Raw genomic sequence first — 18,303 nt, 5'->3', positions numbered from 1 at the left:
AAATCCAATTATATATATTAATATATATTAATAATATATATATATAACTGGACTTTATCATTATCAGTTACAGTCATCCTGGCTATAAAGACTAGAATCAAATGAATCAAATTTCCTTGACCTTGGGGAGCAATCACGTTCGGGGAGCTTGTCTAAGCCTGAATTTCTCTACATCTATCCTACCAATGATGCAAGGAAGTAGGTATAAGGATTCAAGCTAGGATAGGACACAGTAATCCCCAAATCTCCATAATCCTCATAATCCCCAAATCTCACTGGCATGAAACAAAGAACAATAAAAGACACTGCATGTCCACTTTGAATTACATGGTGACTCTTGTCACTGTCATTCTTACTGGGACCTCAGCTGATAGGGCAGTCACTATCTGGAACATTGGCTGCGGCGATAGTACAGGAAAACATGGCACTGGTGGGTCTCGTGTTTGCTGACAAATACTCCAGGCTAGAAGTGGCACAGCTCACTGTGTTCGAAACTCATCAGCCAGCACTCCTTCCGGTCAGCCCCTACAGTAGAACTAAGAGGTACAATCTTACCATGTGCCTGGAAGGAAGAGAAAGCCAGCACGAGTGGCAGACAGAGTAGGGGTGGGAAGGTTTCCACTAGTTTTATTTCTGAAACAAAAACAAGGATTCCGGATTCCTACAGGTACAGAACTGAGGACAGTGTGGATAGGATCTAATCACGGTTTTACGATGTCTCCATAGAGAACTACAACAGCTTTGTTGAAGAGCAAAACTCACTGCTTTATTTAAAAAAAGAAAAAAAAAAAAAGCTATTAATTAATTAAAGTGCAGCAGAAACCTCCCTTGATCTCCAGCCAAAAATTTCCTCAAACCTTAGTGTTAGGTCAGAATTCAGTAAAATCACTTGTGACGGGTTATAGAAAATAGAGTCCAGGTAGCATTCCGAAGCGCTAACGTAATCTAGGACAGATAGTAGATGGCCTACCTAGTGGCAAGTAAAGACAGGCAGGCTGCAAGCCAAATTTAGGCACGGGAATAAGTTTGCCCCTGCTACACAGTGCCTCGAAAAAGAAAAGGAACGTGCTTCTAAGTATGGAAGGCACCTCCCAGTTAACCATGGTGCTCATCTCCACACTTAATAACTATACCAGAACACTCTGTGGTTAACTTATTTGTGCCTATGCCCTCTGAAGCCATTTGATTTTGCGTTCTCGGAATTCAGAGTAGATGCGTTGCATACATTTCAGACAACCCTTCATAAATATATTTACCTTGACCCTAGCTTTTGGTAAGATTATTAAGTAGCAGAAATTTTAGAACACATTCCTTTACAAGGTCATTGGGTGAGTTGTGTTACAAGTATGGCACCAAACGGTGTAGTCAAGAAGACGGCCAAGATACATGCCTTTACTTTACTCCGCATAGAGGTGGTTGAAAGGATTGTCTACTGGGACCGATAATGCCTTAGATTACAGCTCACAGATGACAGGGCATTAGTGAGTAAATATTTATTAGACTCTAAGCCAGACAACTTATTTATAGTAAATTATAGTTATTAAATTACAAATTATAACTAAGACTATTATTAGCCAATAGTTTCCAGAAATAGACTTTTAAAATGCATTTACAAGCAACACGACTTAAATTTAAGAACAAGAAATTGAGTAGACCAGAACCAGGAGTTGAGGCTCACAAAATCTCATACAAACCTACATGTTGGCACTCCAGGGAAGGGAAGGGAAGGGAAGGGAAGGGAAGGGAAGGGAAGGGAGATTTTCCAGCAAACATTTGGGAGTGAATATTTTGTCAATTCTCTTCTCAATCTAAGTTTGCTGTTTTTGAGAAAGAGACAGAGTGAAACATCACATTATATTGCTTTTGGTTTGTTAAAATAGCCCTTTCATTAGGGTGATTTTTCTCACTTTAATGGTAGTCAATCTTGGTAGATACTCCCAGTTCCTTAGAATTGTCAAGTAAACTGTGATGAACAGTTCTGGCTGTGGAATGGACAAATGACTCAAGCATACAACGAAGTGCTTTTCTTCTGAGATACACTGAAAGATTTCCTGCCTGTGTCACAGCTTTTTTCTGGGAATTTTCAGATCACACTGACTATTCCTCAATCTTGGTTTTGTAAAATCCAGATTGTGGTATATTTGATCCTACATTTCTCCCTGGTGTAAAACCCGTATAAGAACTTTCCATTTTGTAACTTTTATAGGGAAAAACATTAGTCTCAAAATCATTTTGAGCTTCTTTTAAGACCTAACACGAGAGAGAGACAAGAATAAGAACAAAGGAAAAGAATAAACACTGTTTTAGAAATAGGTGTTAAAGTAGTATAAATTGGATATGGAAAAATAAAAGAAACTATGTGAAAAACTGTCTTCTTGGAACACCAGGCAGTGAATCACACAGCACAAGATTTTGTGAACTTTGCCATTTATCACCCTGGGAAGCTACTCCCAAGGGCCCAGGCTAACTGCTGTTGCATTCATACTGATTATGACCCTCAGAAACCTTAGAAAATGAATGGTGCTTCAAGTACAGTATTTCTTTTCCAAATAAAGGTTTTTATTTTAAGAGATGCAATCATAATACAGCAGAACTGCATTATTTCCTAAGTAATGGACTTGGCCAATCCCTCCAGTCACCAGATAAGAAAGGTGCAATCACAAAGGCTAAGGGATTTGGAAAAGTCATCTACTTATCTCTGACTTCTCCCTCAGTTATGGGAGTTTTTCCATCATCCCTTCTACAGGGTAAGGCTGTTATGTTTAACATTTAAATAAAACTGTAAAATCTAGATACCAGTGGAAATATTTCTTAGGTGCATGCTGTTAGTTACTGGCATTTCTTTATATATTATCTGTTTTAACTGCTCAGTTAAGGATGAATTATACCTGTGACTTCTTTCTCCTCTGTATTTTTGTACAGGAGTCTCTTTATTTCCATAATATTATCTTTGTTTTAACCATATACCTTCCCAGTCCCCTTTTCTCTGAGTTCTAAGAGCCTTCATTTACAGTGTGGTTAGTTGCTTAACCACACTGATTTAGGGACCATGTTCTTTATTCCGCTGGTGAGAGGGAGTTTTACTCCATTTTAATCTGCCTGGAAGGTTTGTGGTACGAGTCTAGGATGTATGTGAATGTGGAAAAAGGAGTTATTAAAACATTGTTTAGGTAAAATTGTCTCAAGGTGGCATATACTTGTTTTGCTTTTAAATTTAATCTGATGCCAAAGCCATTGTATTTTATCATTTTCTCAATTTAAACTTTGTCATTTGATTATGTGCTTTTTCATAATTGGACCATCAGATTTAAGAATATATGCAGTGGCTCTGACTCTGTGTCACCTATCAGAAGACAGGCTTGACACTTGTTAATTTTCAGCTTAGGGAGATCTAGGAAGCCAAGTAAATGTAAATTTATGTTAACCAAGTAAATGTAGATCTAAGGTTAAATGTAAAACCAGTGATATTTATCAATTTCTATCCTTCTTATTATAGGAACTACCCTATGTTTAGGAATTATCTGTTTATAGATAATAGACAAAGCACTAATAAAATTGGATGACGTACACATGCATTATATTCTGTGATTTTTAACAAAAAAGGTATGAAGAAATGACTCTTTCATTTTCTATGCCTTTTTATTTTTTCTTTTTTTCCCTAGGTGAATATAATATGAAATCAAACTCTTAGTATATTTGATACATTAAAAAAATAAATGTATTGCTTGCATCAGATACTCTATTATAAGTTAAATACAATTGCTAATGGGGCACCTGGGTGCCTCAGTCAGTTAAGCATCCAACTTGGTTTTGGCTCAGGTCATGATTCTCACAGTTCGAGAGTTTATTTGCTTTTTTTTAAGTTTATTAATTTATTTTGAGAGAGAGTGAGAAGCACAAGCAGGGGAGGGACAGAGAGAAAGAAAGGAAGAGAATCTCAAGCAGGCTTCCTGCTGTCAGCACAGAGCCTGGGCTATATCCTACAAGAGATCATGACATGAGCTGAAATCAAGAGTCAGTCACTTAATCGACTGAGTCACCTCGGTGACCCAGCAATTTACTCTCCTTTAAAACTTCATTTTTTTTTTTTAGAAGAATGAAAACTAATTAGATAAGAACACAATAGTGAGTATAAACCCTCCAGGTTTCTTTCCATCCTTCTCTTTTCAATGCAATCTCACATACAGATCTTTGTGTCCCCACACAACCATCGTATCCAAATAAAAATATAATAGTTCAATTGCTATTTTCTAACATTTGTAATGACTTCTATAAATTATGTTTTTAGGAAGAGTGAAAACTTAATATAAAAGCTATCTTTGTTATATCTTCTAAAATCAATATTTTTATTACACTGTAAAGTAGATACTTTCAATCTTTAATTTTTGTCAGTAACTTGGTGATTCTCAAGTGGAAAAATATGGTTATACACAAGAGTAATTCACTTGAATTTTTACATTCCTTTAGAAAGACATGATAAAATGACAAACTCTCTTCTTTTCCAAGTTTAGACTGAGTACTAAGTAAATGTTTAAAAGTTCTTGTCTTTAAATATCTGCATGATATTTACTCAGTAGACATATATCATGTGCTGACTTAGGTTCTGAGGATAGAACTATAAAAAATCTTTTGTTCTCTCAAAAATTTACTTCTGATGGTTTTCCCAAATTGGGGGGAAAAAAGCAAAAAGAAATTATTTAAGATAAACAGCTTTTAGTGCAGAATTTGAGATTTTCAAAGCCTACAGGCTTCTGAGCTTGTGTGAAATATTTAATTGACAGTCCACCTTTGAAATTTCTAGTGTTTCTTATTTTCTAACATTTAGTAGCTCTGCTCCAAATGAGATGTCCATAGTGGTGAGGGCAGAGTGGCATAGAATCTTCCAGGAACTCCTCACTCTTTCCTCTCCCCATCCCATTTTCTCCCCTTGTTTTCTTGAGTATTTCCTAATATGGCAGAGTCAGGTCTAGGAAAGGAGACAGACAGTTTTAACAAACCATTGTCCCTAAGGTAGATAAGATTATTTCTTGACAATCTTTTTTTTCTCCTTTCCTGTTCAAGGTTACCCTGTGGGTGGAGTCCACTCCCCACCCCCCTTGACTTGGGTTTGGCTATGAAACCTGGTATGACTTACAAAATGAGAACAGAAGTCACTCTGTGTCAGTTCTGAGCAAAAGCACTGCAAGTTCCTGCTTGCCTTCCTGCTTTCCTACACTCCTCCGTGAAAAGAACATGCTACCCACACCTACCCTCCCAAAATGGGGAGACACAGGGAACAGAACCTACTCCGCAGCCTAGATCCAAGTCCCCCCAAGTCAGCCAATCTCAGACAAACCCGGAAGAGAGCTGCTCACAGGCAGCTAACAAGGCTGTGAGCAAGAATAAATGGGGTAAACCTTTGAGACTTGGGGATTGGTTGTTATACGGAATAACTGCAACTTTACTGAAATGGTTTTGGGTTCTAAGACTATATTGTGTTAAGAGCTAGGGTTTGGATGAAGTTGGAGGCTAGAGATTCTCTGGCCTCTGCCAAGCTTGTGTCTGGGTATGTGTGGGGGGGGTGGGGTGGGCACATGCACATACATCTGTTTGTTCAGCATGTTATCTTTATTCTCTGTTATTACAATAAGTTTGAAACTCATTTTTAAAAGACTAATTTAGGGTGTGCATGGTAATATTTGTGTACTTCTGCAGATGATATAAAACAGAAAACATGTAACAAAGCTGGACCTTTGCTGGTCCCAATGAAAGAGAATGAAAAAGGGATAGGAGTAGGATTTGAAGAAGAAATAACTGATCTTTGAAAGCAGGAAAGAAAGGGTAAGATGTATGTGATATTGCTATATAGCTGAGATCTTCCCAGAATTCCCTCGTGCAGAATCTTGCTAGAACCCATAATTTCCAAATTAAAATTATATTTTGTCCCTTCTACCAATTTTCTCTATTCTGATCCATCTCTAGACATAATAAAAAATATAATTCCCTCAGTGCCAAGATTTTAACTAGGTATTAGTATAAATCAAATATATACTCAAAAATAATTAAATGATTATTGCCATGTTCTCTTTCACCTCTGATTAAACCTGAGTCTCCTGGGAAGATTGCTTTTCTAAATGTAAAAAAAAAAAAAAAAAAAAAAAAAAAAATCACAAAATGTTGAGATCTCAGAGTTTGGGAGTAAAGTTTTAAGGTGAGTGAGTCTTGCCTTTAATTCAGCTGTCTATTCTGTGTGTGTGTGTGTGAGAGAGAGAGAGAGAGAGGAGGGTGGGGAGATGGCCCTGGGAAAAGAAAAGAAAAATAAGACTGAATATTCAGGTTTATTTCCAACTGGAGGAGGAGGGCCAACCACAAATACATCTTTTTCCCTTCCTTCTGGGCCTTCTTTCTTTCTTAGGAAAATCATCTCTATTCTGCTTCCCTATCCAGCTATAGGTTTACTCCCTGAAGTCTGAGGCCTGAGTGTCCCCTGTCATAATGTATTTCACTTCCAAATACATTTTTCTTTAAAACACTTACCTCTTTCTAAATACATCCGCTACTCTCCACCTCTATGGCTACCAGTCTAGCCAGACCATCACCTGCTCTAGACTACAATTGTTTGTTTGGAGTTTCTCTGCTTCCACTTGTACCCTTTCTATCTGATCTTCAAATAAAAGTCAGAATGATTACTGCTCTCGTTAAAATCCCTCCAAAATCCACTAAAAATAAACCTGATCTTCATTAAGGTTTATAAGACCGTCCATGACGTGGCTCCATGGTCATCACCATTTTTTTCCCTCGCTCATTCTTCTCCAAGCACACAGTGTTAAAGAGTGTCCCTAAAGTTATACAACTTTATAAAATTGCTGGCAATAGGCTGTATTGTCACCCTCTTTTTGTCACCTAATGTAGGCCCTGCAGAAACTCCATATAGTTCCACATTCCAAGAAATGAATCACAGGGGTCTTTTTGCTTTGGACTATTACATGCTTGATTTATTATGACACTGTAGAGGGCAATGCAACAGGAAATATCAGAGAGGAATCTTTTCAGCTCTGCAGTTCTCAAGGTGCTGGCTAAGGTATATCCTTTGAGACTTTCCAATTTTCTACCCTGACCCTTACTTGACTGATTTCCAAGCTCCTTCGTATCCTGTAGGAGATGCATTGGCACACAGCCTGGACAAAACACCAAGCAATTACTATAAATTAATGATTTATTGTTTCTTCCTCTTCTGTCTGATAATCTTCTATTGGTTTCCTGAATTTAATTTTGTTTTCCTACTTCCTAGATTTTGTCAGTAGGAGAATGGTGGATATTTCAGTGGCAAGATTTTTAGACATCTTGAAGGTTCTTTTGTGAGGTTGAGAATATAGCAGGCCTTAAGGTGTAGGATTTAGTCATCTGTTCCCAAAGGCAAGTGTGGGCCCTCACCTCTTGTCTTTCTAGGACCCCAAAATCACAGGATAAAAATTTCATTTTTCAAGAGATTTTCTCCTCTTTTGAATGATCTCTTTGAATAGGTTAATTCTTGTTGTTTATCCTGGATCATCAGTGCTTCCCTTCCTGAATTCTAATATACATAACTGAATATGTTCTGGGGCACCTAGGTGAGTCAGTTAGTTAAGCATCTGATTCTTGATTTGGGCTCAGGTCATGATCTCACTGTCCATGAATTTGAGCAACACATCAGACTTGGGACTCTCCTTCTCTCTTTTCCTCTCATGTGCTCTCTCTCACTCTCTCTCTTTCTCTCTCTCTCTGTCTCTCAAAATAAATTAATAAACTTAAAAAAATAATAACAATATGTTCAACCTCTCATTCCTTAACTATCACAAAGCCTAAAATGATATGGTCACTTTCTCTTAAGATATTACTTTGGTAATCAATTATTTTTTTGTGGGTTGGAATTAAATCTGTTATCACATTTCCATTGTGGTCATTGTCTCTATGATTTAAGAGATGTAAAGGCTTTGTATACATTATGTATATAATTGAACTCATAATTGAAAATTTATTCCTTCCCTGAGATCATAGTGAAATTAATGATTTTTTTAAAAAATATTTCTTATATCTTAAGAAAAAGTATAAAGACATCCCAAGATTTTCTTTCTTTTTAAAAAAACTTGTGTCTCTATTCTTTGTTTAAAAAAAACAATTGTTGCTTTCTTTATTTCCGTTTCTTCCACTCAGACCTTCGTGCTCTCCCAATTCTGCCTTTATGTCTGTATTCAAATGTCTTTATACTGTGTCTCATAGAAGCTGTTGCTTTCTGAAATGGAGCATTTTGTTCTCTTCTTTCTAGTTGACAACTTACAGAATGAATGTGCTTTCATTTTTGTTTAGCTCATGAAGAAAATCAATGAGTAAACTGGCAATTTCCTTTACAAATTGACTATAGGACTTCAACTATTTTAATCAGAGCCCTTGAGACATTTATACCTATATAAATAATCATTGAGACTTATTAACTTAATCTTATAAACAGACTTATAATTTTCACTTGAACAATATTTTTATAAAGCACTAGTTGATATGGATCATTTTGAAAATTCAATTAACTGTCAATAAAAGTAGACTTTATTTTGAAAGACAACCATTAAATTTTATCTAGGCAGTGTGAGCATTGTTAAATGTCAAGTTCTTCCTATATGAAGTAACATTTTAGTGATAAAATGTCCTGCCATCAGCTTTTATTTATTTAGGGATTTTAATCTAATAAATTGAATCATACAATGTGATTCAGTAAGAGTTAAGGAAGCCGTGACCGTAGATTTATAATTTGCTTGGCATTGCAGATAGATAGCATCAAATGCACAAGAAAAGCTACTATATTCTATTACATCTCTATGATCGTAATGAAAATAATAGTGAAGCTTGTTGGAAGCCAGACAGGATTACTTAATTTAGATACTAGAAATTTTTCTTAGAAGTCATTTAGGAGAGGAAAATAATTTTCTTTTGCTATTTTGCTAAATGGATTAAAAAAGCTTCCTATGTTTTATTTCAGCATATGTTGTAAAAGGAAATATTGGGTTCTTTTATAAACTTCATAGAGAGAACAGTTTATTTTAATTCTGGCAGCTCAGCATGGACTAAAATCATATTAGATAAGCTTTCCTTTTTATTGACCTATGGCAACTTAAAAGCCAGAGGAGAAAAAAAAAAACCCACAAAAATAATAAATGCTACATATAGCACTATGGGTGCCCTCATACAATACTTGTAGGAGTAACTGCTGTGAATTTTTCTTGACATACATTTGGCAATACATATCAATACGTACAGCTATTAGTACAGTGAATCCAGTTCTAAGAATTTATACTAAGGAAAAGTGCAAAGTATATGTAAAGCTATACACACACACACACATATATATATATACGTATACATACACATACATACCACACACACATACATATTCATGAATATAATGTTCATCATATTAAAGTTCATTATTGTGTCAGTCCTAATAGTAAGTATATTACTATAGCAGCACATCCATGCAATGGAGTATTGGGCCACCATGTAAAGTTACTGTGTAGATTTAACTTACACACATGTTTTATAGATCTCTAAATGTTTAAAAATCTATAGATAAAAAAATTCCACAATGTATAAGAGTGTTACTGATATTTAAATAACTGGGGATTATAACACAACTGCAAAGGAAGATATCATTGGTTTACAGAAATCTTCCCCATCTATTTCTGTGATTTACAAGTTTTTTTCCTTGGTTATATATTACCTTAAAAATTAGTAATCAATACTACATCCTGTTGAAAAAGAAATGACGAAAGCTGGCAATTGTATCTATGTGAATTTTCTAATGTAAAAATATTTTCTATCTACAAATATTTGTGCAAATGTATGTGTATGTCCATTTAGCACACTTACCTTTGGTAAGGACGCTCGAGATCCTGAACTCTGTGTGGTCATAGTCAGAACAGTAGTTATTCCCAAGGCTACCCTGGCTGGAGCAGCATCCATATTGATCCAGAATGAAACCCAGGATAGAATCACGATCAGGAGACTGGGAATGTACATCTGGATCAGATAGTATCCCATTTGTCGTTCAAGATGGAATCGCACTTCTATACATGTAAATTTGCCTAGTTGGTTGTAAAATAAATGCAGCAATTGGTAAAAATAGGTCTTTGTATGGTATCAAATGTCACATTTTTTTTTTATATTTTGTCCTAAAATTTTCCATGACAGTGAGAAGGGATCCTAAATCATATATGCAAATTGGTTTCTGAAAAAATAGTTTTCTTCTAGTTCTGTAAGCATCTGGAAGCAACATGAGAGTATACTTACCAGGAAATAGTTTGTAATCTTATTACTTCACATTTGATTAGCACTTCCTACTTTGAAAGTACTCAAACATCTATTATTTCACTTGATTCTAGCAATTGTTTCTGAGATAAGACAGGAGAAGTGTGTGTCTATTACATAAAGGCCTTCTTTACTCATTGATGGTGTCTGTTTAGTACTTACTTAGAGCCAGGTGCTATTTGGTCCAGAGGCCTTTACATTTACTTTAAAGTAAGTGCTAAAGGAAAAATTCAGTTGAAGATAAATACTTCCTTAAATGTAATTTATATAAATTATGCATTAATAATTTGGAAACTATTAATGCAAAGAAGAGCAAAACATGTTATTTTCCATCAATAAATTTGAGCATAATTTAAAAACACACTAAAATAACCTGAGATATATTTACTCTATATATTTATGACATGTGTCTCTATTATGGTAAGTAACTAATAGAGGAATTAATTATGTCTTAGTTAACCATTTTGTTGTTATCTCTGCTTACCCTCGGACTATAGTTCTTAGTGCTATTACCATGTTATCTTTCCCTAAAATAACTGTTTATCTAAATAACCAAATTCTTGGTTTTATTAAGGTCAGTGAGTTAACATGCTGATCTTTTTTTAAGTGACATTCTTTGATCCAGTTGTGAAAGAGAATCACAAAGCACATCCAAGAAAATTAGTAGTGTATTCTTAGATAAGTTTCAGGGCAAAATTTCTAGAAATGTGGCTTGAGCCACGTGCTACTGTGATGCACAGGACACTCGCTAGATGAAAGGATGGATGAGATTTCAGAGCTTAAAATCCCTAACAAAGTTTCAGAAACTCTGGGGAAGTTAGATTCCACTCTTTAGTGTTTAGTGATCAGAAACATGCATGCAAGCTATCTATGATCTTTTCATCAATTTATCAACTACATACAGAATGCCTAGAAATTCTTGAAATATTTAAAAATAAATTTAGATTTTTAAGATTATATTAAAACATATGGGCTCTGTGCTGACAGCTCAGAGCCTGGAGTCTACTTCGGATTCTGTGTCTCCCTCTCTCTCTATCTCTCCCCCACTTGCGCTCTGTCTCTTGCAGAAGTAAACATAAAAAAAAATTAAGATTTTCAGGAAGATGGCGGCGTAGGAGGACGCTGGGCTCACCGCGCGTCCTGCTGATCACTTAGATTCCACCTACACCTGCCTAAAGAACCCAGAAAACCGCCAGAAGATTAGCAGAACAGAGTCTCCGGAGCCAAGCGCAGGCGAGAGGCCCACGGAAGAGGGTAGGAAGGGCGGCGAGGCGGTGCGCGCTCCACGGACTGGCGGGAGGGAGCCGGGGCGGAGGGGCGGCTCGCCGGCCAAGCAGAGCCCCCGAGTCTGGCTGGCAAAAGCGGAGGGACCTGATGGACTGTGTTCCGACAGCAAGCGCGACTTAGCGTCTGGGAGGTCATAAGTTAACAGCTCTGCTCAGAAAGCGGGAAGGCTGGAGGAAAAAGGGAGGGAGAGCTGCTGAGCCCCCGGACGGCAGAGCTCAGCTTGGCGGGGAACAAAGGCGCTCGCCAGCGCCATCTCCCCCGCCCATCCCCCAGCCAAAATCCCAAAGGGAACCAGTTCCTGCCAGGGAACTTGCTCGCTCCGCGCAAACACCCAACTCTGTGCTTCTGCGGAGCCAAACCTCCGGCAGCGGATCTGACTCCCTCCCACTACCACAGGGCCCCTCCTGAAGTGGATCACCTAAGGAGAAGCGAGCTAAGCCTGCCCCCCCAGCCCCCGTGCACCTTGCCTACCCACCCCAGCTAATACGCCAGATCCCCAGCACCACAAGCCTGGCAGTGCGCAAGTAGCCCAGACGGGCCACGCCACCCCACAGTGAATCCAGCCCCTAGGAGAGGGGAAGAGAAGGCACACACCAGTCTGACTGTGGCCCCAGCGGTGGGCTGGGGGCAGACATCAGGACGGACTGCGGCCCCGCCCACCAACTCCAGTTATACACCACAGCACAGGGGAAGTGCCCTGCAGGTCCTCACCACTCCAGGGACTATCCAAAATGACTAAACGGAAGAATTCCCCTCAGAAATCTCCAGGAAATAACAACAGCTAATGAACTGATCAAAAAGGATTTAAATAATATAACAGAAAGTGAATTTAGAATAATAGTCATAAAATTAATCGCTGGGCTTGAAAACAGTATACAGGACAGCAGAGAATCTCTTGCCACAGAGATCAAGGGACTAAGGACCAGTCACGAGGAGCTGAAAAACGCTTTAAATGAAATGCAAAACAAAATGGAAACCACGACGGCTCGGCTTGAAGAGGCAGAGGAGAGAATAGGTGAACTAGAAGATAAAGTTATGGAGAAAGAGGAAGCTGAAAGAAAGAGAGATAAAAAAATCCAGGAGTATGAGGGGAAAATTAGAGAACTAAGTGATACACTAAAAAGAAATAATATACGCATAATTGGTATCCCAGAGGAGGAAGAGAGAGGGAAAGGTGCTGAAGGGGTACTTGAAGAAATTATAGCTGAGAACTTCCCTGAACTGGGGAAGGAAAAAGGCATTGAAATCCAAGAGGCACAGAGAACTCCCTCCAGACGTAACTTGAATCGATCTTCTGCACGACATATCATAGTGAAACTGGCAAAATACAATAATAAAGAGAAAATTCTGAAAGCAGCAAGGGATAAACGTGCCCTCACATATAAAGGGAGACCTATAAGACTCGTGACTGATCTCTCCTTTGAAACTGGGCAGGCCAGAAAGGCTTGGCACAATATCTACAGTGTGCTAAACAGAAAAAATATGCAGCCGAGAATCCTTTATCCAGCAAGTCTGTCATTTAGAATAGAAGGAGAGATAAAGGTCTTCCCAAACAAACAAAAACTGAAGGAATTTGTCACCATGAAACCAGCCCTACAAGAGATCCTAAGGGGGATCCTGTGAGACAAAGTACCAGAGACATCACTACAAGCATAAAACATACAGACATCACAATGACTCTAAACCCGTATCTTTCTATAATAACACTGAATGTAAATGGATTAAATGCGCCAACTAAAAGACATAGGGTATCAGAATGGATAAAAAAACAAGACCCATCTATTTGCTGTCTACAAGAGACTCATTTTAGATCTGAGGACACCTTTAGATTGAGAGTGAGGGGGTGGAGAACTATTTATCATGCTACTGGAAGCCAAAAGAAAGCTGGAGTAGCCATACTTATATCAGACAAACTAGACTTTAAATTAAAGGCTGTAACAAGAGATGAAGAAGGGCATTATATAATAATCACAGGGTCTATCCATCAGGAAGAGCTAACTATTATAAATGTCTATGCGCCAAATACCGGAGCCCCCAGATATATAAAACAATTACTCATAAACATAAGCAACCTTATTGACAAGAATGTGGTCATTGCAGGGGACTTTAACACCCCACTTACAGAAATGGATAGATCATCTAGACACACGGTCAATAAAGAAACAAGGGCCCTGAATGATACATTGGATCAGATGGACTTGACAGATATATTTAGAACTCTGCATCCCAAAGCAACAGAATATACTTTCTTCTCGAGTGCACATGGAACATTCTCCAAGATAGATCATATACTGGGTCACAAAACAGCCCTTCATAAGTTTACAAGAATTGAAATTATACCATGCATACTTTCAGACCACAATGCTATGAAGCTTGAAATCAACCACAGGAAAAAGTCTGGAAAACCTCCAAAACCATGGAGGTTAAAGAACACCCTACTAACGAATGAGTGGGTCAACCAGGCAATTAGAGAAGAAATTAAAAAATATATGGAAACAAACGAAAATGAAAATACAACAATCCAAACGCTTTGGGACGCAGCGAAGGCAGTCCTGAGAGGAAAATACATTGCAATCCAGGCCTACCTCAAGAAACAAGAAAAATCCCAAATACAAACTAACAGCACACCTAAAGGAAATAGAAGCAGAACAGTAAAGGCAGCCTAAACCCAGCAGAAGAAGAGAAATAATAAAGATCAGAGCAGAAATAAACAATATAGAATCTAAAAAAACTGTAGAGCAGATCAACGAAACCAAGAGTTGGTTTTTTGAAAAAATAAACAAAATTGACAAACCTCTAGCCAGGCTTCTCAAAAAGAAAAGGGAGATGACCCAAATAGATAAAATCATGAATGAAAATGGAATGATTACAACCAATCCCTCAGAGATACAAACAATTATCAGGGAATACTATGAAAAATTATATGCCAACAAATTGGACAACCTGGAAGAAATGGACAAATTCCTAAACACCCACACGCTTCCAAAACTCAATCAGGAGGAAATAGAAAGCTTGAACAGACCCATAACCAGCGAGGAAATTGAATCGGTTATCAAAAATCTCCCAACAAATAAGAGTCCAGGACCAGATGGCTTCCCAGGGGAGTTCTACCAGACGTTTAAAGCAGAGATAATACCTATCCTTCTCAAGCTATTCCAAGAAATAGAAAGGGAAGGAAAACTTCCAGACTCATTCTATGAAGCCAGTATAACTTTGATTCCTAAACCAGACAGAGACCCAGTAAAAAAAGAGAACTACAGGCCAATATCTCTGATGAATATGGATGCAAAAATTCTCAATAAGATACTAGCAAATCGAATTCAACAGCATATAAAAAGAATTATTCACCATGATCAAGTGGGATTCATTCCTGGGATGCAGGGCTGGTTCAACATTCGCAAATCGATCAACGTGATACATCACATTAACAAAAAAAAAGAGAAGAACCATATGATCCTGTCAATCGATGCAGAAAAGGCCTTTGACAAAATCCAGCACCCTTTCTTAATAAAAACCCTTGAGAAAGTCGGGATAGAAGGAACATACTTAAAGATCATAAAGGCCATTTATGAAAAGCCCACAGCTAACATCATCCTCAACGGGGAAAAACTGAGAGCTTTTTCCCTGAGATCAGGAACACGACAGGGATGCCCACTGTCACCGCTGTTGTTTAATATAGTGCTGGAAGTTCTAGCATCAGCAATCAGACAACAAAAGGAAATCAAAGGCATCAAAATTGGCAAAGATGAAGTCAAGCTTTCGCTTTTTGCAGATGACATGATATTATACATGGAAAATCCGATAGACTCCACCAAAAGTCTGCTAGAACTGATACATGAATTCAGCAAAGTTGCAGGATACAAAATCAATGTGCAGAAATCAGTTGCATTCTTATACACTAACAATGAAGCAACAGAAAGACAAATGAAGAAACTGATCCCATTCACAATTGCACCAAGAAGCATAAAATACCTAGGAATAAATCTAACCAAAGATGTAAAAGATCTGTATGCTGAAAACTATAGAAAGCTTATGCAGGTAATTGAAGAAGATATAAAGAAATGGAAAGACATTCCCTGCTCATGGATTGGAAGAATAAATATTGTCAAAATGTCAATACTACCCAAAGCTATCTACACATTCAATGCAATCCCAATCAAAATTGCACCAGCATTCTTCTCGAAACTAGAACAAGCAATCCTAAAATTCATATGGAACCACAAAAGGCCCCGAATAGCCAAAGTCATTTTGAAGAAGAAGACCAAAGCAGGAGGCATCACAATCCCAGACTTTAGCCTCTACTACAAAGCTGTCATCATCAAGACAGCATGGTATTGGCACAAAAACAGACACATAGACCAATGGAATAGAATAGAAACCCCAGAACTAGACCCACAAACGTATGGCCAACTCATCTTTGACAAAGCAGGAAAGAACATCCAATGGAAAAAAGACAGTCTCTTTAACAAATGGTGCTGGGAGAACTGGACAGCAACATGCAGAAGGTTGAAACTAGACCACTTTCTCACACCATTCACAAAAATAAACTCAAAATGGATAAAGGACCTGAATGTGAGACAGGAAACCATCAAAACCTTAGAGGAGAAAGCAGGAAAAGACCTCTCTGACCTCAGCCGTAGCAATCTCTTACTCGGCACATCCCCAAAGGCAAGGGAATTAAAAGCAAAAGTGAATTACTGGGACCTTATGAAGATAAAAAGCTTCTGCACAGCAAAGGAAACAACCAACAAAACTAAAAGGCAACCAACGGAATGGGAAAAGATATTTGCAAATGACACATCGGACAAAGGGCTAGTATCCAAAATCTATAAAGAGCTCATCAAACTCCACACCCGAAAAACAAATAACCCAGTGAAGAAATGGGCAGAAAACATGAATAGACACTTCTCTAAAGAAGACATCCGGATGGCCAACAGGCACATGAAAAGATGTTCAACGTCGCTCCTTATCAGGGAAATACAAATCAAAACCACACTCAGATACCACCTCACGCCAGTCAGAGTGGCCAAAATGAAGAAATCAGGAGACTATAGATGCTGGAGAGGATGTGGAGAAACAGGAACCCTCTTGCACTGTTGGTGGGAATGCAAATTGGTGCAGCCGCTCTGGAAAGCAGTGTGGAGGTTCCTCAGAAAATTAAAAATAGACCTACCCTATGACCCAGCAATAGCACTGCTAGGAATTTATCCAAGGGATACAGGAGTACTGATGCATAGGGGCACTTGTACCCCAATGTTTATAGCAGCACTCTCAACAATAGCCAAATTATGGAAAGAACCTAAATGTCCATCAACTGATGAATGGATAAAGAAATTGTGGTTTATATACGCAATGGAATACTACGTGGCAATGAGAAAAAATGAAATATGGCCTTTTGTAGCAACATGGATGGAACTGGAGAGTGTGATGCTAAGTGAAATAAGCCATACAGAGAAAGACAGATACCATATGGTTTCACTCTTATGTGGATCCTGAGAAACGTAACAGAAGCCCATGGGGGAGGGGAAGGAAAAAAAAAAAAAAAGAGGTTAGAGTGGGAGAGAGCCAAAGCATTAGAGACTGTTAAAAACTGAGAACAAACTGAGGGTTGATGGGGGGTGGGAGGGAGGGCAGGGTGGGTGATGGGTATTGAGGAGGGCACCTTTTGGGATGAGCACTGGGTGTTGTATGGAAACCAATTTGACAGTAAATTTCATATATTAAAAAATTAAAAAAAAAATAAAAAATAAAAAAAAATAAAAAAATTAAGATTATATTAAAATATAAAAAGTTAAATAATGAAATAGGGTAAGAATAACAGACATTTTCTTGTTATCACTATTAATAATCCAAGTAATCTCATGATATAATTAATAATAAATTAATTGATAATAGATAAAAATATACACATGTATACCACATGTGTATGTGTGGTTCTAGAGAGAAAAATGAACAAGTTATACAAATTCTGATATAAGCACTGGAGCTTCTTTAAGTACATTTATATTTTGACTGTCATTTTATTTTATTATTAGTTATTTAATTATTTTACTTTTAAGGCTTAAATTTTATTTCTTGTAAGTGATTCAAAATTTATTTTGATTGATTCATTTTTTAGTTACAAAGTAAAAAAAAAAAATGCATTCTAGTCTCAACTTTTCTTCAAAAAAAAAACCTAGAGAAAATGTAAAGAATTATTGCAATTCAATGATAAAAAGGCAAATAATCCAATATAAAAATGGGCACAAGGTTGACTATTTTATGGCAGTTGAACTTTTTATTTGGGTTGTCTGTAATTTGCAATTAAAATATCCTGGCTGAGATGGATCAAGCAAAAAAAAGTTATTAAAAGCAGGTATTAAAGAGAGGATATTGCTACTTGGAGAAATTAAAAGGATTATAAAAATTACTAGGAATAACTGTATACCAACAAGCGATGAAATGTACAAATATATAGAATGACACATATTACTGAAACTGATTCAAGAAGAAATAGAAATCTGAATAGGCCTATAAAAAGTAGAGGTTGAATTAGTCATTTTAGAACTTCACACAAGGGAAAACTAAAGACCAGAAAGCTTCACTGGTGAATTCTGTTAAACATTTAAAGACAAATGAATAACAATCCTACATAAACTCTTCCAGGAAATAGACAGAAGGGAATACTTCCTAATTCATTCAATGAGGTGAGTATTACCCTGA

General features: G+C 37.4%; 1 protein-coding gene across 2 annotated transcripts in view; it reads right to left on the bottom strand.

Moving 5' to 3' along the window:
* Positions 1–18,303, bottom strand: part of GLRA3 (glycine receptor alpha 3) — a 206,832-nt gene that overhangs the window by 32,747 nt on the left and 155,782 nt on the right. For both annotated transcript variants that reach the window (XM_019440962.2, XM_019440963.2), the window contains exon 7: positions 9,877–10,091. In XM_019440962.2, coding sequence (XP_019296507.1) covers positions 9,877–10,091 — 215 coding nt within the window. The remainder of the gene's footprint in view (positions 1–9,876; positions 10,092–18,303) is intronic.

This window comes from Panthera pardus, unplaced genomic scaffold (assembly GCF_024362965.1).
Source record: "Panthera pardus isolate Hobbes unplaced genomic scaffold, ASM2436296v1 HiC_scaffold_13, whole genome shotgun sequence".
Taxonomy (NCBI): Eukaryota; Metazoa; Chordata; class Mammalia; order Carnivora; family Felidae; genus Panthera; species Panthera pardus.
Note: the sequence above shows the minus strand (reverse complement) of the source record. Positions and strands in the feature narration are given on the sequence as shown.